Below are 26,087 nucleotides of genomic sequence, written 5' to 3'. Positions count from 1 at the left end.
GGGTATTGAAGCAATATATCTTTCATAAAAGGGTACCCTCTGGATTTTAAAATGTGCCATCAAAATACTTAATACAACAAATCAAACCTCCATCCCATTGTTTACCTTCTTAGCATTTTCTCTTACTTGAACAAAGGAAAACTTAATTATTCATTTGGACTCCAACAGAAGAATGACACTAAACTGCCTGTCAGCTTTTAATTAGTCACCAACTTTTACTGGAAAGTTACAATCTCCATCAAGAATGGCAATATTTTATGGGCTTGTTCCTCTTTTATTTATACTGGAACTGTTTTGGTTCAAAAGCAGTAGAGCAGAGTGCCTATAAGTGCTGAGTTAAAGAAGAAAAATCAACACTTGGACTCCCAAATAGCTTCTTTTATCTGCAGACAAATACAGAGCAGTAACGCCTTTCTGTTTAAACTGTCATAATAGATGCTTGGCTTTTTTAGCAGTTGCCATGAAAGTATGTTTGTTTGGGAAATAGCTGGATTATTCACTTATCATTTACTTCTTTTTTGTAGTCTGAAAAAAATATTGTAGATTATATAGTCAAAGGTCACAGACTTGTTATAAATTTCTTTTCACAGAGTCAGCAAATATTTTTGTCGTAACAGTATTCCTGACATCCAAACACTTACTACAGAATTCCAACAGTGCACAACCTAGCCTAAGTAATACGAAGTCTTTAACATTAAAAGTACATATTTACATTGCACAGAACATTAATGAACGTACCTTTTGATATTCCTTGATGTTAACCAGGTTGAAAGAAAATATGTGATCCTTTGCTCCAACATAAAGCCGCCCGCGTTCTTCGTCCAAGAGGAAAGTATGGTAACTGGAGCTATTAGCTAGTCCATTGAAATTGATTATATTGTTGGATTCCAACATTTCTGCAAGATAAACGTAATACTTCTGTTGTTAACATGGTCAAATGAAATAGAGATTCATATTTTGGCTTGTACAGATATAATTTTAGGAATTTGTGCTTATGGTGTAGAAACAAGTGAAAGCATTACTTACAAAGGTCCCTGAATGTTTTTATTTCATAAACTGCTTGTGAGATTCAGCTCTACAATGAGGTCAAAACAACAGTTAAATCAATTAAAAACCTGTATGAGTTTTTAGGTGGTAAAATTCTATCCATGTAGTTCATCAACCATTGGACAAAGTTCAATTTTGTTCAATCAATGAGATTTGTAAGGATAAACCTGGGGATAGCCGGCTGATAACCACATCTAAACAAAAAATCTATTTCCAGCAGAAGAAACTAATTCATAAAGATCTGTAAGTTATGAGAAAGGGGATAAGAATGACTAGCTGATGAGATAAAATAACATGTAGCACCTATTCTTAAATGCATTATATTCTGAGCTTTCTCACATAGGCAGCATGTTGTTCCTTTACCTGGAACAAGAATTTACCTAGAGAAAGTAACCTCGCCTCTTTTTAAACTCAAGAGTAATTTTCTAGTTCTGATATTCCTCACAGAGATTTGCATTTGCCATGGACAAGACTTTTTTAAGTACAAGGATCCACGGAATCAACTTAGCTATACAAACACTAACAAAGTCATGTGCATTTTACAGAAAAATATTTTTACTCTAAGTTAATATAGACCATAATAGTATAAATATTCATGAGAACACGCTTCCTTTATGCCTATCTATATTCATATCGAGACCAAAACTAAACCACCATTTTAAGGCATGTCTCCACTAGTAAGTTATCAATAAAAAAGTTTCCTGGTGATGACAAATCATCCATGGTTCAAGCTCCGAGCTTGTGAATCATGAAGGCAAACATCCAGCTTTAGGAGCAGGAGCAGTTCCATTGATGGAGCCATGAAGACAGATGAGAAAGGGAGTGAACACATCAGCATCCAAGGGCTGATGGCCAGAGGGCACAGCCTGAGCTTCAGGTATGTAATGCATGCATCAATTCTGCCTCGTGCAAGCCAAGGATGTATGTAACTCCTCTCAGACCACATGTCAAATGCCTGGATGTCTAGGAATCACCTAACAGTGCAGCCACCTTCTATGGCTTTTCAGTTTTCAGTAAGACCACTCCCATTTTCCACCAGTATTCTAACTGAGAAGTGAGTATAAAACAGCATCCCATATACTGATAGAAATCAAGGAGAAACTTCTGTTAAAACAAAAGTTTCTGCCTAGTTTTCAACTCCTTTCCCTTCTTTTTAACTCATTCTTTTGTATTAACAAGGAAGATGTTGGGTGGAGAATTTCTGGACCTAGGTAACAGTGATATTTATGATTTTACAGAATTTCACAACTGCAGCTTTGTAGCTCTGCAGATGTTAAACCTATTTTTGATGTTCACTTATATCAGGTAGATTTTGAAGCAGGTTGAAACTCTGCAAAAACATTAGTGGGCAACATATTCAAGGAAGAGAGATACGGTTAGTTGCATACCATTTGGGATAGCTTTCAGCTTTAGTAGTCTTTGTATTTATTTGGAAAAACTCTCACTACCACCAAAAATAGTTAATTTGTGTACCAGTGTAGCGAAGCATCAGAGCAGACATCATATTTTGTTCCTTATTCTACACTTTTTGTCACTAAAAATAACTATACATTTATATCACAATCTTGTACTGCTCAAGACTGAAGCTCACTTTTTAAAAATTATTTTTCTTTTAAATGTAACAATCAAATTACCTCAAGTAGTCTTGTCAAAATAATTCTTATGGCTTCCTGCCAAGTTCTAGAATTTGACTCTATTGTCCTCCAGTTCACTTATTTGCATTTTGTAAGAGACTTTACTAATTCTCTTTACTCTGTAATGACTGATTCAGATGTTGAATGTCGACTCGCTGAATAGTGAGTGATGTAGATGATTGATTGCTTAACTTGTCTTAAAACTCTCTCTTGGCTAGAAATGCTCTGCTGTCACCCGTATCTGATCATTTTTCTTATAATACAGCTGTCAAAAACCTTTGTAATTTTTTCATCTTTGTTGGTTTGAACTCGTATACGTATGATTCTGCCCTTTGTGACTGCAGTGTAAAGACAAGTGTCTGCTGAAGTCGATGTTACACAAAGGTAAAACTGATAAAAATGAAAATGAGATCAGTAAGGCACACAGCTACTTGGCTTAAAAGAAGCCTGATATGATTTTGCTAATGCAGAGTTCTGAATATTCACATCTACAGATGGTGATTGACATTTTCTTGTCTTTCTAATATTCATGAAAAATGTGAGATCATAGCATTGAAGTTTAGGGTTTATTATGGCCAAGAGTACATTACATCATCATCTTCACTGTTCATAAGTCTCCACAATAAAACTTAAAAGGACCAGGTGTGGCCGTGCAGGGAAATATATAGGGTTTTTTTCCTTTTAATTTTCTGTGACTTTCAGAGTATGCAACCCAAACACTGTTGGGTCTTTTTATGAACATGCAATTTATAGTCAAACTAAAAGCTAAATTTCATTGCCTTCTCTAAGAATGGGACATTTCTTCTAGGTTTTCATTCAGTATGTGTCATATTGTCACATTACTGACTTTTGCAGATGGCAACTGGATTTCCAGGGTCTGTTGCCCAAAAGATTAGGCTCAGACATGCTCCAAGCAGTGTATTTTAAATCACATGACATCAGGTTTCTCCCTGTCAGGAATCAGGTTGAGAATATAGGCTTAGGAGAAAAACATCATTTGTGTGTTGATGATTCTCAATCACTACTAATTTAGGTAGGTTTGAGCTCTGTCTCAAGTAGGAGGTGAAATCCTAAATAATTTTTGCAGTTCCTCTGCTGTTTATTCTAACTGATACGTATTCATCCAGTGATGAATGTGGCTTTACAGGCCATTCTGGAAAAGGGTGTTGAAGAGCAAGGCAATGGCATTTGCAAAATCAATACAAATTAAGTATTCTACTTCCTCAAATTCATTAGTTTTAAAGTGTTTACTATCCAGTGTCTTCATTATCCAATGAGTGACTATTGCTAAGAGAGAGAGCAAAGACAGGGCTCAATCCCAGAAGGGCACTGGCATCCATCAATTCTACTGATGGATGAGTCCATCACTCATGCTGGCAAGGTTTGTCTATGATCACTGATTAAATAAACCAAGATTTACAACAAAGATTGCATTGTAATGACAAGAGGAAATGATGAATGCATTCAATGAATCAATGAAATTAATACTGTCTACTAGCATAGCCTAAATATTTTCCTTTTTTTTCTTCTTATAATTAAATGTTGGCCTAGCCATTATCTGTGCAGACAGGTAATGGTTGCCGGTTCTTAAAGTCTTTTTCTTTTTTAACTTCCTCTATGATCTGTGCAGTTATTTTTATTGCAAAGATGTAACATTACTGCACCGTTTCTTCGGTAATTTCCCAGAGAATTTCTTCAGTAATTGCCCTGAGATAATTTTCTCATTTCGTTTTGACACATCCTCAGCTGTGGCCATGCCTGTAGCTTTGAACAGGAATGAATGAGCTGTACACAACTAATCACTGCAAACTACTACTATCATTGTCTGTGAAATGCTGAATGAGGTAGACTTAAAGTGTCTGGTGGTATTTTGAAGGTAAAAGAGATGTCATTGCTTTTGTTATTGGTGCTTCTTTCCCACATTTATTAAGTGTTGCAGGTGATCAAAACTAACAGTTTCAAATGCACCATATCTTAAAAAATAATCATATTATTATGAATGTGATGATCACTGAAACCAGATGGAGGTTGAATTTCTCAGGGTTTGTGGGCTAGATGCCCCTAGTAACCACTTCAACTAGTTTTAATTCACATTCCTGACTTACTTGCTCCATCTTAGTCTCCTTTCTCTTCCAGTGTCCAAGCTGGAAGTATTTGACCTTTTTCAATGGGCTTTTCTGTAGACTCTGCATGGTCTTTCTTCTATTAACTGATGTGCCTGTTGGTCCAGTCTAACTTATGTCAGAACATTCACTTTGCCAGATAGAGTTGGCACATTTACAGAAGAAAACCAGTCCCTAACTCTTGCCTTCATTTTAATACGTGGTTATTTAATTTGCTAATGGAATTGTAACTTAATAGTGTATATATACACACAGAGGGCCAAATTCCTGCTGTGAAATCCATGGAGATATGCAGGCGCAAGGAATGTAGATTTGGTTTATTTTTATCACACTTCTTCATTAAAGAAGAAGCCAGAAAACCACAGCTATAGCTAAGATGAATACAGTCATGCAGATCCTGAAGTTTGCTTTATCCATGGTTGGTATGCCACTGTAAACCTTGTTCTTTGTCTGTGTTCCCTCAACGGAGTTTGTCAAGAGGAGAACATAACAAAAGAAAACCATCTTATTTTTCACTTATCTACTAGCAGGCAATCTTTAATCTTTTTAGCAAGAGAGAGTTCGTCTATGTAACAACTTAGAAAATTTGTGGGCTTTGGCCTACGTCCCTGTTAAAGACTTCACAATGACACACACCAGCCAAGACTGTTTTTGTTGACAAGGGTCAAAAGGGCACATCAATTTCTCTAAAAGCCAGAGGAAAGGTTTCCTAGTTTCCTCAGCAGGATTAGGTCTGGCCCTGTCCTATTCCTGGTGACTCTGCAGCGTCCTGGATCATACAGGGAGTGCTGCTCGTCACAACACGCTCCTGAAGCCAATGAGTGGGTTGCACAAAACTCTCGACCTGCATTCCTGTGCCAGCAGCGATAAGATCTGGCTGTAGATCTCCAAGCAGCAGATAAAAGATGAGTCAATGCCATTATGCCATCAAACAGGGATTTTGCTGAACTGTGAGCAGTGCCTCCCACAACGTCATGCTAGAACATTTCCTTCTTCTCTCGCCAGGCCTCTACTTTGGCTGCAGAGGATCAGGTGGCCACATGTTTGCACATGCATTTCTTGCTTACACAGATGCATATTGTGCCTGTTCTGTATATCAGCATGTGTATCTTTCTAAATAATCCCAGGTGTAAATTAGTCATTGAGTAATTATTTGCTGAATTCTTAGATACATGCAAGAAAAGGAGTGGGTATTCTAACTTCCAACCTCTCCTGTAGCTTCCCCATTTCATTGCTGTGAGTGCAGATGGTGACTTCTGCAGTCAGTTTTGGAATAGGCAGGGACTGGCAAGAAATCAAAGAAGCTTCTTGCAAGGCATGAGCCAGCAGAGCTGTGTGGCAAAACCAGCAACATAAGCATGGAAAAGGCACTGTACTTGTTGGGAGTCCAGTCCCCACCCAGACGAGACAACGCCTGTCATACAGTGAGAAACTTCAGTGGAGTATTTCCCTATATAATGGAAAACACTAGCCTGAAATCAGGTGAGTTTGACCCCATGCCAGGTCTAATTCTTAGTAAAACGGCCAATAGCCTTAAGGATAGCAACTTCTGTCCCCTCCACCCAGGTTTTAACTACTTTATACTACAATTATTTTCTTTCATTGTCACCTCAGACATCATTGGGACCTTAGGATCCAGCCTTTAGTGAGGAGAATGATTCAGTCACCCATCCTAATTAAAAATAACTTGCTAACAATCTGTGGTACAATTCAAACTTCTATAAAACAAAACAAGGAAAACTAATTAATCCTTTTTTTTTTCTTTTTTTCTTTTTAGCATTTCACCTAAGTGGGGAAAAAAATAATTGCAGAAACATTTGTTTTGTTACATCTTTTAGTTTAACTGGTCAGATTATATGTCCTTCAGTTATATTCAAACTGTTTCAATATTTCTGAGCCATTTTTACCAGTAAGTCTTTGATTTCATATTAGAAGCAGAAGAATAAAGAGACATACAAATTATCAACACCCTCCCCTCCAAAAACAAACCCCAAAAACTTATGCTTTCAGATAATTTTAGAATTATGATCCTTGGAAATACCAGAAAGTGATCAGTTTTATCTCAAATGAAACAAAAAACAGGCTTATGAAGTCTATGAGATCACATAGTGCAACAAGAGATTTATCCATTTTTAGATATGTAACATGAAAACTTCTAATCTGCACCTTTGGGTTTTTTCTACACTAGAGCCACAGAAACTTGAAACTACACAGGGTTTGTTGTTGATGGCAATTCAGTGTTATTGTAATTTGAATGAGATAAATCACTGGGAGAAAAGGGAGGGTTATCTTATCAGTAATCAAAACACAATTGGAACAGAGCCCCTCACAGCTGTTCAATCAGTGCTAGCTTTCATCCTCTTCCTCTACCTTATCATAACAGTTGCCAATCACCTGGTTTCACTGAACTACTACAAGGAGAAATAAAACAGTACCATATTTGTTTTTGAGCAAAACTTTTGCTTCTGAGAGAACACATAGTTCAGAAACACAGTTCAGGGAGCTATTACAATTTATCAATTAGAGGTAGCTAGGACAAGATATGCCGTTTTTTGTGCAATCATGATGTAAACCAAACATTTTAAATGAAACACTCCTTCCTACCTTCCATGCAGTAAAGAAAACTTGAGGGCCAGGAGTATAGTTTGATTAAAACCAGATACCTGGAAGGAGGAATGTTACACCCATGTTTTGTTTCAGTTGCACCAGTATAAGCATGGAATTCTTTGACTTCAAAATAATGATGCATATGGTTTTTATACTGTAAAACTGAGAGAAGATTTTAGCTCATTAATGTCAGCACTATTTAGCTACATGACAGTCCTTAAAGTGTTTTTGGTTTGAGTAATTGAAGGGGTCACATGGTATTTCAAAGACATGAAACATTTAGGTTTTTAAAACCAACCTGTTTTCCCTTTATTATTTGTATTATTTGTCCTTTTGGTCTCTGAAAGTGAATCCAGATTATCCCTATTGCTCAGGTGCTTTCTTATAAAACATGAGAAATATTAACCTATGAGCTAAACAAAGACTTGTAAAGCTTGATCTCATACATTTGTAAAATTATTGTAACATCCTATATTATGAATTTGGCTTTGTGAGAACGGTTATGGCAGACCTTTAACTGTGAACTTCACAAGTATTTAAGCCCAACGTTACAAAATCACACTTACATTACCCATAGTACCTGTAGATTTTTGTGTGTGTGTGTGTGTGTGATGCATTAGGCAGGAATATATGATGGAAAAAGGAAACCATAATCTGGTTTTAATAAGATGTTTTCTTTCTAAGGGAAAATTCCTCTGTCTTGAGATTTGAATAGGTAACATCTTTGCTACCTCCTCCTTGTGCTGGTATAAGAACTGCTCTAGAGAAGTAATGAAACTGATGCATCATACTAATGAGCAGCCAGATTTTAAGATCTATAACTATCAAGGTTCTTTAAAATGTGGCAACAATACAGCAAAATAATGATCTAATGCAAAGTTTACAAACATTCTAACTCAAATACTAAAAACACTGCAGGCATATTAACTCAGGCTTCTGAGTTTGGTTAGCCCAATGTGGCACTGCATGACCTTAAATTGCACCATCTGAGCCAGCACAGGTAAACAGCCAGCTAAATCCTAATCATTAAATAACTAGGTTATCAGATCTAGTGAGAAGTTAATCAATTTTCAGCTCTCTCTATGATACTTCTATGAAGTTAGTCTCCAGCAAGCAGAACTGGTACTGGTTACCAATTAAGTAAAATTGTGGGTAGTTGTAACTTCAAGGAGTGATTACCTTATCTCTGAACAGTACTGGCCTTGTCTCGTTAAATACCTTATCACAGAGGCACAAACACCTTTGCAGGGACTAACACACAGACTGCTGTTTTGCCAGAGCAGGGATGTATTTTATTTGGCCAAGCAGGACTGAGGTAGGAAGACTGTCACATCCAAACCTCTGCATGTGCGAGCTACGTGTTGGGTCCAAGTGTAGCATGGAGCACAGTTCTTAATGACTGACTGTTCCCATATAAAGCAAGACACAGATTTCCAATTCATGAACTTTTCCTGCCAGAACAAAAGCAAAGCAGGAAAAGAGCTGCTGCTCTCTACAGACACAGCTACTTGCTCCAGACATTGACTATGCTGCAGTGTAAGTGCACCTGAGTTACCCTGAAACTCACTTATGTACTCAATGTCCAACAGCACTGTCTAAGAAGCCAGCAAAGATGAATTGATTTTGCTCTTCACCTAACTGTTACCTGATGAAGCTGCATGTTGAATTATTAGGGTGTTTTCTCAGGCAAGCTGCTTTGAAGTTAGCTCAAAAGACATCATTGTATTTTGTCATAATCACGACAATGAAAGTCAGATATACACAACACAAGGACAAAAGGTCTACATGATGACTTTTGTACAAGTCCAGTTTGAGAAGTGTTAGGTTTGTTTATTAATTTATTACTCTTCAAGTCAGTTAGTCTTCCAAAGAATCATTATTTCTGAGTAAAAACTCAGACGAGAGTAAACTCTGAATAATGCCAGAACACGTCATGATGTTTGGGGACTATTACATAAAAAACTACTTAAATTCAATGGTATTTTAGAAAATTCCCTTCAGAAAAGGGAACCTCTTAACAACTGAACTCAAAAGTTCAAAGTCAAAAACCCAGTCAGTGTCTTTGTGATTTACACGCCATGGACTAGCAGGAGTCAAAAGTAACAATAATGTCCAAATGTGTACTAGAGTTGCAGTTATGATGAAACCCTTCATCATGCAAGTGTATTCCTTTACCAGAGCAAAAGTATTAAAGTATTTTTTTAACTCTTAAACAAATCCTGTTTTCAGGTACCAAATCAATGTACTTCAAAAATAAGTCAGCTCATTTAGAAGAACTAGCAAATATGAGCTGTTAAGTTTCATAGGGATATCAGAGGAAATTCTTTAAAAGATTGGTGGTTTATTTTCAAGTGTGACTTTGCTGTTTGACAAGCAAGTTACCATTGGCTCTTGGAAAGACTCATGGGGTAGGTCTGTAAAGGATTTATATGTCATAACTAAGACAGTGCAAAAATGAGGGTGACCTGCAGAGGGTGAGCCATCAGTGAGAGTGTCAGTGCTTTCACTGGCTTAAGAGGTTGCAAGGGAGTGTGTCTCTACAGCTTCAAACACTGGGAAGGAGGAAATCCAGAAGAGGTGGATTTGATGCGAAATTAAACAAGCTCTAAACTGATGTAGGCAGGTTTAGATTTGATAGGAGGAAAAAAATCTTTGCTATGAAGGTGGTAAGACACAGGCCCAAGTAGCTCAGAGAAGATGTGGATGACCCACCCCTGAAACTGTTCAAGGTCACACTGGATGGGCCTTCCAGCAATCTGGTCTAGTGCAAGGTGTTCCTGCTCATGGCAAGGTGTCCCATACTCTTGGAACTAGATGATCTACAAGGTCTCTTTCAACACAAACCATTCTATGCTCCTATAAAGTGCTTCTCTGCCTTCTCTGATATATTTTATTTTTAATACTGAACTGACAATATAAACCTGCACAAATTATTTACTAAGGTGAGTCATTTAATATGTACAATAGAGTTAGGAAGCTTCCCTGGAAATTTAGTTGCATATGCAAAACTGCAAAATAGAGTAAGCAACATTTGTGTTTTCAGCAGATTTGTGATGGAAAATGCATCTGATCTGCTTCAAAAAAGGTCTTTCTAAGCTTGAAAATCATGTGTGAAACTCGTTTCTATCTGCATAACAACTCTTCAAAGTCCTCTGATTAATAAGATGCAAAAAGGGCTTTGGGTTAGTCCTGCTAGTAGGTAAATCATTATAATCATTATAATTTATATAGCAGCTGCCTTAGATGGACTGTGTCCAGATTTCTGTTTATGGTTACATATCAGTGACCTCATATTCCTAATTTCAGACATAGCTATCAACACTCCTTCTGTTAAAATTTTGTTTTTCCAGAATGGATCCACCCTTCACTTTGATCACATATCCAGCACTTTGAGGAATTGTCTTTTAACATTAGTAGAATGGATGAGTAAAATTCATGCTTGGATTTACATCCTTCTTCATTCTGATAGCTCTTGTTTCTTCTAGCCCATAAGTGAGGTTTTGGATGAGTTTCAACAAGGGGCTGAAAGCAAAAACTGCAGTTATGCAGTCTGTGCAGCTCACATACAGACACACACAGCTCCACTGTGCACTTTAATTGCAGCAAAACACAGCAGGGACTTCTAACCCCCGACACCCCTTGCATAGACTTCCATGCCAAAATAAAGTGATAAGGCCCAATTTTGCTCTTAATTTATCCTAACGAAAATCAATGGACTTACACCATGGATAAAAGATTCTGATTGTGGTGGTTCTGCAATGTGTGTAAGATATTTACTGCTCATTAGAACAAATTAGTAAACATAATTTATCAAATGTTTCCAGTTGCAACTACAATCTTCTGTGCATCAAAAAGCAATTTCCATTTTTTCCCTTCCATCCACATGTCATAAACATAATAATTAAACATTCAGCAGCAAACCCTTCATTTCTGAAATCAAAGTGAACTTTCTCATGCCTGATACTGTTCTGTCAATCAAAATTTAAAATATCTTTCATGTTACACAAATCAAACTAGATCTACTTTCATTATTTTTATAATTATTACACACTCAAATAAGAAACAAGAAATTTATAATTAACTGCTACATTCAAAATGGAAAGTAAACAGTACATACAATTTTTACATTAATTTTTTGTATCTGGGCATACTCTAAAAGGGCTGGGAGGAATAAATTTCTAACTACTATTTCACTACATAGAAGCAAACTTGCAACTGTTCTGACACCAAGAAACTACAGTGTGAAGAGCTTAAGCTAGTTTTAAAATCACCCAAAATTTGTCTTAATCCACTTCACACAACACTCAGTTAAACTGTAGAAATTCTTGATATTGGCTGTTGTAAATGGAAAATTGTTTATAGTTTCAAGGGATAAAGTGGCAAAAATCAAGAAAAAGAAAACTTTAAGAGGCTATTAAATTTTAGAGACAGAGCCTCCCGCTCACCAAGTTCCAGAAATTCAAACTATAGAAAACTTAGAGAGTACTCCGGGGAACTCTCACTCTCTGACTGACCTAAGCCTGTTATCTTCTACTATGGAGAACCCTGGTTATGGAAACACCATATTATGTGTTTGCTTTGGCTGTGGCTGGAGACAACATATTTCCCTCCAAATCGTGTGTGGATAAAAGTGCAGCCATGACCTGAGTCTTGACAGGGAAAACGAAGATGCGAAACTTGAAATCTAATTGAGCAAAATGACTGCTGTGACTCCCTTTTCAGCTGGCCATGGTGCGTCCCTCACCCTTCCTCCTCCCCACTGCATCTCCCCTCCCCAAAGCCTTTGGGGCCCTCCTGGGTGAGTGGAAGTATCTGCAAACAGCATCATTTCACACTGATTGAATTCAGTTTCTGTAAGAGCATTTCAAACCCTAATTCCTTCTAAATGGCTTTTCTTTTGAAATAATTTGTCTATATTCAATCTTTTAAGTGAACTTCAGAAAGACCCGTCAGCAATTTCCAGCAGAGGTGGAAGAGGAAAAGTGAGTGGATTATCAACAGCACTCAGGTAGCACCTCCTGTCTGGCTGGGCTTAATGCACGATGAGGTTTGGATTCAACTTCAGTGCCTGACCTCAGAGCACAGGTTCACTCACCCTAAGACATGTCAGTGTAAATACAGTTGGATTTGTTTGAACAACAAATCACTGGTACATCAGCCCCTATTTAGAGCAGCCTCAAGCGGGGATCCAAAGACAACTGAAAGTAACTTGATGATGTTTTGACTCCAAGACCACTCAGCCAGGGCCACCTGAACTGTCTCGTAGCAGGTTCCTGGTGGTTGCTCTCAGCTGGCATGGCCCAACTGCAGCAGGTCCAGCCACATCTCCTCCCACCTCCTGCAGCAAATCTCAGTAAGAGGGAGGTGACAAGCACAAAAATTAGAACTGAAAAAGTGAAAATACTGTACCAAAAGTAACAAAAAACCAAGCAGTATTACATTCAACGAAACTAACTTGGAGTGGAGAGGGAAAAAGCTGGTGTGAATGCCCGCCATGCAAAATATCAATCTTTTTCCAGAGATTTTTTTCTTTTCCACTCTCTTCAAACTAGCAGAAAGGTGATGTAGTCTACACCACTGATCTTAGGTGTCTCATCAATCTAAATAAACGGTAGCTCTTCTTGTATCAACACAATAGCATCATTATCCTCAGTGTCAGCATCAGGAAGAAAAATAATGAAAGTTTTTATTTCTGAAGCTCCAGTGGAATATAAATGAGAATCATTATATCCTTTTTGCTCAAGCCACACTGCACTTTTCTTACCAAGACAGGAATCAGAGATCACATTCATATCATTTACTTTGTGTCCCTGTCAGAACAGAAGCCTTTAGAGAATGATCTGTAGACTGAAGGTATCAGTGAAATGGTCCAGGCACACTGAAATGGAAAGCAGTGTTTGCCTTCTTATCTTTACAACGTAAGATGAGAATTACCAAAATGTAACAATTTTTTCAAAATGCACTGCAAATTTTAACCTAGTTTATTTTTCCACACTCTGCATTTATCTGCACATTGTGTGCTTTGAAGCAAGGCCATTTTTTACCTGGATTTAGGAAACACTGTCCACTGGCACCATATTGCCACGCCAGCACAATGTGAATTTAATGAATTTCTTACACACGTTGTGCAGCCTCCAGTGTAAGTTTGGTTCATGTAAAGGGCGCATTAAAACTTGGAATGTTGTGGGGGAAAAGGCAGGGCACTTTCCAGTTCCCCTTCCAGACCCAATGATATTATTCATTCTCGGCAGCTCCACTGGTTATTCTACTAATTTCCCTCCAAAAGAACACTCCTTTGGGTGCAATATTCAAGTGTATGTGTATGTCAACTGCCACACAGGCTTCCAAATGCCCACACTGATCCAAGATACCATGACTCACTGTTGACAGATGAGGAACATTCACACAAAATCCCTGCTGAAAGTTAAAGAACTCACATTTTTCCTTGATGCTCATACACTAACACATTGTGGTTAATGGTACACTACAGAGATTTAGGGGCCGGGGGGGGGGGGGGGGGGGAGACAGGGAATTTAAAAAGTGAAGTTACAATTCACCTAAAATTGAACAGGACACTGATTCAGTGTTTCCAAATTAAAGTAGCACTGGGTGGTTCCAAGTAAATTCTAAAGACACATTTCAGCAGACTAGAAACTGACACAAGTATTGCTCTATTGCTTTTAGTACACCCAAATTAATTTACAGCAGATGTGGGCATAACTTAAACACTTTAAGTGAAATGTACTAAACATGTCTCTAAAACTTCTTATCATCTAGCAAGATTTTGATTAAATTTGGAATAAACTAATGTCATAATATAGTTCCTACATGTTTGTAATGTTTGAAGACTAAGTAATACCCAAGAAAGACATTACAAAGCAGCATCATGACATTCTGTTGCAGAACACATTCACTTCTAAGAGAGCTGGGAAAACGAATCCTTGACCTGATGATGAAGAAGTTTCCTACTGACCTATATATATTTGAAAACCTTCAGGAATGGATGTCTAACAGTCTTGAAAACAGTGCACTACCAACCAGTGTACAACAAATACACTACTTTTTACAAAGTTTTCAAAACTTATTTCAACCATTTGTTTCCTGTAATGTCAAATAAGTACTCAAAATCAAATCTTTTATTTTTTTCCCCCATAAACAAATGTAATTCCAGTAGCAGCTGACACAGCTTTGAGTATAATGGCAAACACTAGGGTTTATTTCTAGCTAGTCTAATTATGAATGGCATCAGGGTAGACGTGTTTTCTTTTTGTAGCCAGTTATACTAATTTGACCTTCTGGGGAAACAATTTCAAAATGTCAACATTTGCATGCCTGAATCCTGCTATGAACTAAAAGGATCCGTGTGCAGAGGTCCTGCCTCAAGCTGTGATACACTACTTACCTCCTCAGAGGGAGTTAACACATTAATTTGAACAAATGAAATTAGAACAGCCAACTCTCCACGGTGGGCAGAGGAAACATACTCTGGCCATAGTGGCTGACTGCAGTTTAAGTGGAGTATTGCTTAATTAAACTGTTGTATGACAGCTGCATAAGGAGTGCATAAACACCCCACAAAAGAGGAGGTCTTCAAGCTTGGGGGTGTAAGTGAACGTAGTACTGCATTCCTTAAAAGGAAAGTTACTTTTGCCCTTTTTAGAAGTAAAACTTTGAGATTTAAGAGAATAATTTACACATTTGCTGGTCTCTGCAGATGTATATTCCAGAAAGCACTCCTGAGATTCAGATGCTAACAAGTCTGAACAGGAATCTGGTAGAAAGGTCTGCAAGTTGAGGAAGTTCGCATCTGCTCCACTGCTTAGTTCAACCAGTTTGTGACCCTTGAGGTCTAATCCAAAGCCAAGCAAAGGCAGTGGGATTTTACTGATTGTGCTGAAAACTGCATCAAGCCAATGGATTAAGCGTATGATTCCTACAGGACCTATGTTTTCAGGAACTTCCTCCAAAACATTTACCCTTATAACCTCAGAAACATTTTTTTAAAGTATGTACTTTAAGCTAAAACACAGGGTCCCAATGGATGTCACTAGGTAACACTCTTATGCACAGAGCTCCAAATACATTCCTTATTTTGTGATTATATGTTCAAGCTGAGATGCTTTGCAATGAACTCTGTAGGGAAAATATAAGCAACGGGAATTTTCGATTTTGCCTTCGTCCAACTCATCTGAGCTGAGAGTGGGCTTTAGGAGCAGGATTTGGTGTTCGTTCATGCATGTTCCTTGCATGTCCCACTGTCTGCCATACTATCTGAGAACTACATTTCAGAGTAACAGTAAAATAACAAATGGTCTGCACTATACCTAACCTGGATACCTCATCTGGACCTAAGTTATGTCATAAAGCAGTTTGCTGAAAATAAGTGTTAATGTAGGTCAGTGGAAGTGGCGAGGTGCCCCTGAGGATCCCCACAGAGAGATCAAGTCTGCCTATATTTAAGAATGTAAATTAATCAACTACCATTTTATTCTGCAAAAGTGACCTCAGCATTAAGCTGGAATGCAGTATTTTAACTGTAGGTATTCATTTATTATCATGACAGATTAAAATTCATGGTTTTTGTATGTTATCCTTACTTTGTTCAGTGTGCAGAATGGATGAAACATCAATTTAATCATTCTTTTTAAGCTTTTCAGTATTTCTCCTAATGACTACATACCCTTCAAATGCTGGCCTGGAATGGGGAATTATTAAATTGTTTTTCACCTACACTAAGGCAAAAATCTGTGTCAGAAACATGACTCAGCTGAAAAAAAGCTGCTCCGATCCTAACTTACGTAGGCACAAGAAGAGAGAAAACAAAAGTACCCTAAACTAATAGCCATTTGATCCGACTCATCAAGCCCCAATCTTTGAGAATAGTAGGAATCTGTTTGTCCCCTGTCTCACTCATCACACAGACTAGAATCTGCAATAAATGAAGTCGGGGTATTACACACAGATCTCACCTTGCTGTTTTACCCACCCCCATCCTGCTCAAAAGATGAAGAAGTGCCACAGAAATAACAGGAAAAAGAAGTGTAACTAAAGGTTGCAAGGTACTTCTGCATATGAAATGGGCTGCGTAATTCTCCAATTGTGTGAAGAGAGAAAGGCTTCCTCTCTGGAATTCAGACTTAGTAGTTCAGGCTCTGCATCACAGATTCACATCCAGAACTGAATATGTTGGCCGAAAATTTCCGAATAGAAAGAAGCAAGACACCTACCATGCAAACTTTCAGTCCAGAATGTTACACATTTTGAGAAACTAAAACCATCAGTTTATCACAGGAAATACCAGGCAGTTAATTAGTATTCAAATAATAAGGCATTTACTATGAGGAAATGTATGACTTCTAGTCTTAAAACTTACTTAACACACCTTTCTTCTGAATTTAGAATTTAAATCCCAATTTAGACTTTACACACTAAAATGTTTTTGCAAGTCAGGAATATAGACTGTTTGATAATTAGGGGAACACGTTCCCCATTTTACCACGGAATAAAAGCAGAGTGAAATGGACAACCTGTAGTTTCCTCACATTGGAAACATCTATATATGCATGCACATCCTAATTCCTGTATAATCCTGAGTGGTTTACCTTTTAAAATAAACAGACTCTACCTTATGTCCTTACTGGATTACTGTGAGTAGGATGTTTACATAAAGGATATAGCTAAGTATTCACTGAACATAACAAGACCACGATTCATTCCCATGCATTAGAGCCCATTATAATTTGGTGGCTATATTTAAATAAACCAACATTTAACTATGCTGGCAATTACTATCTGAAGCTAATATTCTAATTGTGTCCAAGCCTTTCACTCCAGAGTCTGATTCACTGAAATGTTTATCTGCACTACCACTACCCATTAAGTGTAAATAGGAAGATGAGAATTATGTGTGAGAGAAAGAAAGTATAATTTATGGTCCAGGGGTATTAGATACCAGTTTAGTAAACATTCATATTTTCACAGTTAATAATACTAATTACACAGTGCATTACCCCTGATGCAAAGATCTAACCGCAATCTGCTAAACCTCAGGACCCAAGTCTCCCTGTCAGTCACTTATTTGGGTAGTGTAGAAGAATTTCAAGATGGAAATAAATGTTTTAAACCTTTCTTGTACTATCCTAATTGTGGGTTATCTCCATGACATGGAGCAAAAAATCCTGAAGTTGTGCTGACCTGAACCACGCTGAACCGCAAAAACCAAGTGCCATTTCAGGCTGACACAGCACCACAAGACTGGAACTCCGTGAGCCTGAGTGAGTAATGTCTGTGGAGAAAAAGAGATGGCTAAGGGGTGATCTAAGTGCTGTCTTTGATTACCTGTTGGGCACAGTGAAAGAACAAGAGATAGCATGCACAAGTTGAGTCAGGGAAACACTGACTGGGATATACAGAAAAAACTCTTTAACTGGAACAGTAACCGGAGAGTTTACACAGCCTTCACCCTTGGATACCGTCAAAACTTGACACGATCAGACACATAACCCCCAATCTAATTCTGCATATAGCCTTGCTTTGAGCAGGAGGATGAATTAGGACCTTCCAATCATTTCTTTTCCCTATGCATTAAATATATTGATTTAGCTGTGATAAATTAGGAGCTAACAAAAAAAAACAAAACAAAACAAAACAAAACAAAACAAAACAAAAAAAACTCCAAAAATCAGGACATTATTGGCAAGTTCCTGCTGTCATTTAAACAAACAAAAAAATGCTCCAAAACTTATTAATCTCTCTTTAAGCTGAATTTTCCTGAGGTATTCCTGAGGGTAAGGATTCCCTTACAGTAAGAGAAGAAAGCAACAAATGGGCAACAGTTGATACAGCACACTTCGGTCCTTGAAAAGGAGCTGGGGGCTATAGTCGAGCATAAATACTACTACTTCTGCTTTATTGAGCAAACAAGCTTTCCCTACAAGTCAGAGGACTGAAATGTAAAATGTATTGCAGTTTATGCATGTTAGATATGTTGAATACAGGAATTCAGACGCAGTTTTGGTCTGATTTCTCAAATAGCATAATAGATGGCAACATAGCTATGTAGAAGTTAATCTATTTAACACGTTTTCATTTCTTGTGCCCTCATATATTCACAACACAATCTCTTTTTAAGTAACAGCACTTTAAATCATGCAAACATGAACGGGCAAGAATACCTCTGGACTGATATTTTCTACAAAATAGTCCTTTATGTATTAGTGCTGTTTGAACTTATTACATGACCACATTAAAGATCCCTGTGAAAAATTTTCATGAGACAATGTGGTAAATAGCAAATAAAAGGGGCACAGGTAAACCTCACCCTAATGGTGATTAAGTAACAATCTCAACACACAGAAAAAAAGTTGTGTCCTTTTGACTTCATCATTCCCCAAATCTCACTCCAGCTGCTGGACAGCATGTGCACCACAGCCATGAAGAACACAATGAGACTTTACAAACATGGTTTCACAGTCTATTTTGCAGAAGAATAGTCTGGAAGAAATAGTGACGGTACTTACAGAGTTCAGAGTGTAATTTGTTGTGGCTATTTAAAAAACAAGGGAATGTTGATACAGAAAGACAAAAGAACTGCCGTGTTAAGAGTAACTCCTTTTCCCTTTATGGCCTGTTACTGCATGGCTGAACATTGCCACTTTGTATTTTCAGAACATACTGAATTTAAGAAAACTCTTTTGTTCCATTCGCAGCCCACATGCTGACACAGCATCTCATCTCTTATTGTTCTGATTTAACTATTATCTGATATATTTGATGTGCTAGAAGATAAGAAGCACAACGATTCCAGTTACCTTAGAGATACCAAAAGAAGAATCACTTAGCAAAAGAACAGCTGAGAAGAGACTGTTTCTGGCAGTCTAACTCTGGGGTGTGTGTTAGACCCACAAATGTCAGTTCAGACCCCGTAAGTCAGGAGTCTTTGTTGGGGCTCTGCCGTGCACTGAATGATCTCACCCTCTCCTGACTCCCACACACAGAGGTATACAGGGAAGAGCAGGCTCAACCAGTCTTAAATTCCTTTGACCGTTCAGACTCCAGATAGATTCTGTAGCAGTGGAAGCAGGGCTCATAGCAACAGTTAGAGAGGTATGTTTCGAAGGAACAGATTTATTCAAGGTTAATACATGTTTCTACTGTCATTTTCCATGGATGGTAGCTCTGGTGGATGAGCAAATCCTCACAATGGAAATCTGGATCCTAAGGAAATTTCTAAAAGCTTGCAGGATCTGATAAGGCACAATACTAGGTGGAAAGGACTGATTCCCATACAGTTCCCCTGAAAACTTCTGAGACGGAGGCTTCTCAAAATCTGAGCCTTTGCAGCTCCAGCCTTGCCTAGAATAGATGTAATCAAGCTGTACTTCATCAGTATTACATCAACTTGATTTGTATCAACAATCTGAAGAAGCTCTCAAGACGCCTTATTCTTTTAAACTAATTTAAAAAATAAATAAAATTTTGTTGTTTGATTTCCCCATGGGGGAAAGTAAGTTCTGTGACTGTGACAAAAAGTGTGAAGTAGATGACCCAATAAAAATCAAAACATCTGACAATTTGTTGGGAAACAGAATAGAGCATGGGGTAATATCATCATTAGGATCACAGCAGAAACCAGGAATCTCCATAGCTTTCAAGTGATCATTTTACCTACTAAAAAGGAAATCTCAATGAATACATGGTATAAAAAACCAAACTGCTAGAGAGTAAAAGCTCTTTTACCAAAAAAAAATTGTACTGTGGTTCCAGGAGAGACGAGCATTCCTAGCTGGGTTCCTGAACAAAGGATATCAAATGAAAGCAAGAGGAAATAAAGCCTGACTCCATGTGACGTGTGCCAACTGTGGTCTCATAAAGCCAAGAAATCTTGGAAGGCTTTGAGTATGTCGTATTTTTAGAGCTCTAATAAGGCACACCTGAGCTCCTCTTTACCACATTTAAAGACATGTGCCACAGAAGCTAGATTTTGCTGTGCATTTTTGCCTATTCCAGTAACCTGTAATTAAAAAGCATTCATGTGGAGGAGAGCAGAGCACTCAGTTTGCCTGTTCAGATTCCTCTGAATTACTCCTACATACTGTTCCAAAGGGCATAACATACAGTCATGTTCTCAAATTTTTCTTAAGTCACTTGGCTAAGAAGAGTAGATGACACTGCTATGTCTGCCTTGTTGAAATCAAATATTCTCGTATCTCCTACAGATGTTCTTCCTCAATTCCTTGACTTACCGGAGTGTATGTCTACACCAGCTGTCTTCCTTCAGCATCTCTAGAACTCTGAGCCAGAACAAGAAACAAACCTGTCTCTACTATTAGTAAGATTTATTTTCATTTTACCTAACTAAGCAGTGCAGTGAAAGAGAAAAGTGTAAGAATTAAGCTCCTCCACACCAGACACACAAGCTACAATAACCCTACTGTCCACCCTGGTAAGCAGGTATTGGTATCAAAAGTTACACTGCACACAGAAAAGTCAAAATGAGCTATGACAGCATGAAGGAACTGAGGGACTGTTGGTTTCACTCCATCCAATTTATGTTCAGGAAGAGGTGATGTTACCCAGAAGCCAGATGCAGTCCCAGCAGTGCCAGAATAATCAGATCTCATATATACAGTAAATGTGATCCAGAGATGGAATACAGGTAGCCAGTCATTTCGAACAGTCATGTGCCAAACAACTCTAGTAGCACAATACTAGGAAAAAAAAGCATGGAATCAATATACACACTATGTCTATCAAAACAAAGGAAGACTAGGAAAATGTTTAAATATCCAAGTTTTACAGGAATCTAGTTACATTTTTATTAAAAATAATAATAGAGAATTATATTAGAATTAAATGCTGTCTGCTTTCAAGTCAAGGAATTTAGTTTGTATGTCATCCAGGAGTCAGCATATCAGTACAGAACATGTATAATTATTCTTTCCCAGTCAGAAACTGGGCTGGCACTTTCTGTACTAGCTGATCTTCTGTAATCTTTACAATTATTTTCTGCTAGAGTATATTGAAGTACTGATCCCTAAATACACACACTGGTTGTCTACTATTGCAACATTTTATTGCTGGCTTGAACTACTGAATGGGAGGCTACAGAAAAGATTGACACAGACTCTCCCTGAAGTGCCCAGGCATAATAGTGAACACAGCAAATTTTGGTTAGAAACCAGATCAAGGTTCTTCAGTGTGAAAATGATCAACCAGTGGCACAGAGGGCTAGAGCAGCTGTAGAATCTCCAACTTGAAAACACTCAAATGTTGCCTGGAGAGAGCCTTGAACAACTTCATTTAGTCAGCCTTGCTTGCGGCAGGGGCTGGATGTTAAACCTGAGGACTTTCAGCAGCCCCTTCCATCCTAAATTACTCTGGTTTTGTAATGATACGCCTGACTACGCTAAAGCAAGCTCTTACTTATATTCTTTTTTTAGCAGCTACTATTGTTTTTACACAGGTTTGTTTTTTTTTTTCTTTAATATTCATTCCACCACTTCTACAGCAGTCTACATGGTAAACTTCTTTCCTCAAGTAGGAAGGAAGAAGCACAATGATCAATTAGGGTTTTCTGTCAGGGCACCTAAAGCAGAACCAGTGGGGTAACAAGCAAAAAAACCCAAGATAATAGCAGTGTATGTGTGCCATGTGTTACACAGCTGAGAGTAGAAATTCAAAGGTTGAGCAAGTCCCCTAAAATTGGGATCTTTTAGTTCAGAGAAAATTATTGCAGCTAGTTAAAATTACAAACAGAGATAAAACACAAAATTTTCCCCCAGTTTTCTGACAGTGAAAATGCCAGTAATTTTACTGTTGCTGCTGTTCTTGAAAATAAAGATATCTCAGGAGCACAAGAACACTGTGGGGGTGGATACATAGAAAGTGGCAACCTTAGACACAACTTCACGCAAGCAGGTTCAAACTTTAATGACCTGTGTAGGAAGATAAATGAGACTTCAAGAGAAAACAGCACTGTTGGCATGAGGACGTTGTTAGGTGCAGCAGGCAAGCACTCTCAGTGCTGATAAATTGGTAGCTGACAAAGAGCTACATCTTATAATGATGACTGTGTAAGCCATGATATATTTTTCCTACTAGTTCTTTGTCTTTCATCACATGTGTTTGATGAATCCTAAATTAATATTATGCTCTGTTTGAAATCAGAGAGGAAAAACAATAGGCACTTATCAATCACATTATTTTATCTCTCAATTATCCTTAACTTAATAATTGTATTATTTTCACTTCTGTTATAACTTTAAGGGCTTCTACTGCAAACACTATTTTTTCAGGTGGTTTAGGTTACCAATAATTTTCAGTAAGAGTACTTTTCCATCTTTTTTTTTTTTTTTTTTTTTTTCTGAAAGCTCTTCTCTGTATCATTATTTTGTCTAATCATCAGCCTTCCTGGAAATATTAATCATTATGTCTACTAGACTTTCAAAATAACCTGTGTCAAGTTTCTTTAAATTGCTTCTCTGTTTATTTTAGCCACAGTCTGAATAAAATTATTTGAATAAACAGGTCTGCAGCATATCCTGAATTGTACAGTTGGGATATGAACCCAAAATCCAACATAATTCCTGGCATTATAGTAATAGTATTTAGTAGAAGAAAGAATTGTATTAAATTATAAGTGCCTGTGGAAAGGCATTCTGAGCAGCTAGCTCTATTTTCCCTAGTAAAACATATTTTATTATCCTTTGTTTCTTATACAAAAGAGCATGAGTCCTATCTTGGAAGAACTATAAGAGTTTTGCCATGGCATTTTTTAGCTGATCATATACTCCATCATTTGCATGTCACCCAGAACTAGTCAGCTGAAAGTGCCAACTTAAAGATACCATGATGTGAAATTTAGGCATAATGTTATGTAAAAGAAGTAACAAGATTAAGATTATAGAATATCTAGTGTTTAATGTCCAACCCAGCCTAAATACTATAGTGCTTTGTGGGACATGAATGGTTAAATAACCTAGGTCCAATATATTCCAGTTTAGACTAGAACAACCAGAGTTTGGAAGCCCCAAAGCAAAGTTTCTAAATTCATTTTCCATCATTTCTTTGCAATATGTGGCATTAAATCCTTTATGTAAGCCCATTACAGATGGATGGACACCAGCTTGATGTGGTCCTTACCATGGCCTTATTTCAAACCTCCAAGAAAGTTTCTGTGTTACTGATTTTAGTTTTCATTTGGTCCTGTATTGAGCAAAGTGGTCTGATCCAAAACTTTGTATTCTGAAGACTCGTACATCTCTCTATCTCAGGAACAGAAGGTGTTACTGAGAGCACAGTTGTAGTTCTAGGAGCTCACAAAACTTCCACAATTATTTTGGCGTCTCAGGGAACACACAAGGACATTTTGAGACACTGATAGATTAACATGGCTTGGCATGGAGAGTGCTTTGACTACTGGTCTATGTTTGTGCAAGTGCCTCAGCCTGCTCTGTGCAAGGGATGGGCTGGATGGAGCTGTGGCAAGGACAGTCACATTAATTAAGCTTCAGCTTTTGCCTGCAATTAAAAACCAACTGGCCTGATATTGGTCTCATAAAGTAATGGCTACAGAAGTGCTGGCACTAATAGCTCACACAGTATTTACTGTTTCACATTTTGCAGGTTTAGAAAACAAAAGGCTTGGTTAGCTAAACAAAACTAGTGTAAGAAATAGGCCAATATATTCTGAATAACAACAGCATAAAACCAGTTTCGTTAAAATACAGAATAGTTTCGCTTTGCTCATTGAGAGCTATTGAATTTTTGGCATGGAAGAATAAAAAAGAAAAAAAAGAGCAGATGGTGAAAGAAATAAATTAAGCTGCTGGTGATGGAATACAATATCACACTGAATTATAAAGCGTGATGAACAGAAATCCCATTAAATAGGCTCTTACACCCAGTATAAGAGGTTCATATTGTTGAAGTTCATATCTGATTATTTTGGTTTATACTCTATTTTATAGAGCTTTTATTTTCAATACAGATCCTGACATGAATTCAAAATCCAAGGCAATGTAAAAGCGATGCAAAAAAAGTGAAAAGGGGCCCTTTTCACAGTCTTCACCCACAAGCCAGACGTTCTAGTAGTAACGTTCTAAAATGTATAGTATTGTAAATCAATCAAAAAACTTATACTTTTCTAAGAGTCCTTACTCCCTACTGCAGATTTGAAGGTCTATATGGGTGTATGGCTGAAGCCTTAACATCATTTTCCAATCCTTCCAGTTTGTTGTTGTTTTGTTTTTTTTTAAGTGCTCTTTTGTCTCAAGATCTTGCTTTATTTATATCTTCAGACTTTGGAAACAATAAACTGTTACTGTTAAAAATCAATGCACTTAAGAAAAAAAGTGTCAGATGTGTTCATGTGAATGCTGAGCAAGGTACCCTATTTTCAGAAGTAATATTACAATGCCAAACCTTGTCCTGGTAAAGAGATATATAACTTTTCAGGAATCCACAGTTTAACTCTTTAGTAATGTTTCCATTTTTTAATGTGATCTGATCAGCATTTAGGTCACAGTCACTTTGGCACTTTATCAACTGCGGTAGAGGGGTTTAATTTTCAGATATTGTAAATTGTTTGGCTTCACAATGTTCTCCTCTTTCTTTAACATAGTGTTGCTCCAAACCACAGCACAATGTGGTAAACAGAGTCTAATATCAGTGTAGATGCCTCAAGAGAATTTTAGTTAAGTTAGTGAAGACAAATCCTCTGTATTGTCTATCGTTATCGTTTATTATTAAAAGTATCAATACTTTTCACCCTTTAGCCTCCAGACATGGTTCAAAGATGATCTGGTAGCACCAGCTCCACTTAACAGTTGAAACATGAAGTTTAATTTGGTTTAAAAAGTACAAATCATGGTTTGAGACTCAGCTCCTCTTCCTGAAAACTGGTCTGAAGCCTTGCACTCTACTTTTGAGAGCCTGTTGCTTTAACCTCTATGGAAAACTTATATTGTGAAGCCCATACATTCCTTTTGCACTTGCTTTTATTAGAGATATGGGGAATCCAGTGTCTGGTTTCACTTTATTCTGGATTTTTACAATATAGGGCCATATTCCTAAGGTTTACACTACCTATTTCTACTTTTAAAAATTATTTTATTTCAAGACCTATGTAAAAGAACTATATTCAAATCCATAGGAATATTTTAGGCCTGTATCTCTTATTATTACAGATCACTGGTGTCCTGTTTTGCTTCTTGCTGCTTTTCCTTATCTCATGCCCCACGGGGATGGGGTGATCAGTGTCAGTCCGTGTGTATCACTAGCCCTGACCATTAGTCAACACCTACTTCATCAGACACCACCAGTAGACACAGGATAACTGGAATAATTTCCAAATCCCTGGGCTCAGTAGGCCTGTTCACAGAAAGAACAGTAGAAGGAGTTCCTTATCCATGACCATTTTGCAGTCAAAAACATCCTGACATCTGCATGAGCCATCTTGGTAACCTCATGGTTGATCTTCGAGTACATTCTGCAGCTGCACCAAATGCAGCTGGCATAATGCCACACATTTCCTGGGGGCTTTGTGATCACAGGGAATATTGCAACATGCCCATATACATTTCCTAGCACACATGACAGACTAACATCTAGGGTAATTTTCTACCCCTCATGCAAGAAAATATAATGTTCACTGCATACACAGGATCTTAACAGT

At 37.6% G+C, this 26,087-nt stretch overlaps 1 protein-coding gene across 1 annotated transcript in view; it reads right to left on the bottom strand.

The window, feature by feature from the left end:
* SEMA3A (semaphorin 3A) overlaps positions 1–26,087 on the bottom strand; it is a 166,041-nt gene that overhangs the window by 116,853 nt on the left and 23,101 nt on the right. Inside the window, exon 2 of the mRNA XM_066182774.1 lies at positions 739–896. Coding sequence (XP_066038871.1) covers positions 739–896 — 158 coding nt within the window. The remainder of the gene's footprint in view (positions 1–738; positions 897–26,087) is intronic.

This window comes from Chamaea fasciata, unplaced genomic scaffold (genome assembly GCF_029207755.1).
Source record: "Chamaea fasciata isolate MVZ Bird 193981 ecotype frontalis unplaced genomic scaffold, bChaFas1.0.hap1 SCAF_5, whole genome shotgun sequence".
In the NCBI taxonomy this organism is placed as follows: Eukaryota; Metazoa; Chordata; class Aves; order Passeriformes; family Sylviidae; genus Chamaea; species Chamaea fasciata.
Note: the sequence above shows the minus strand (reverse complement) of the source record. Positions and strands in the feature narration are given on the sequence as shown.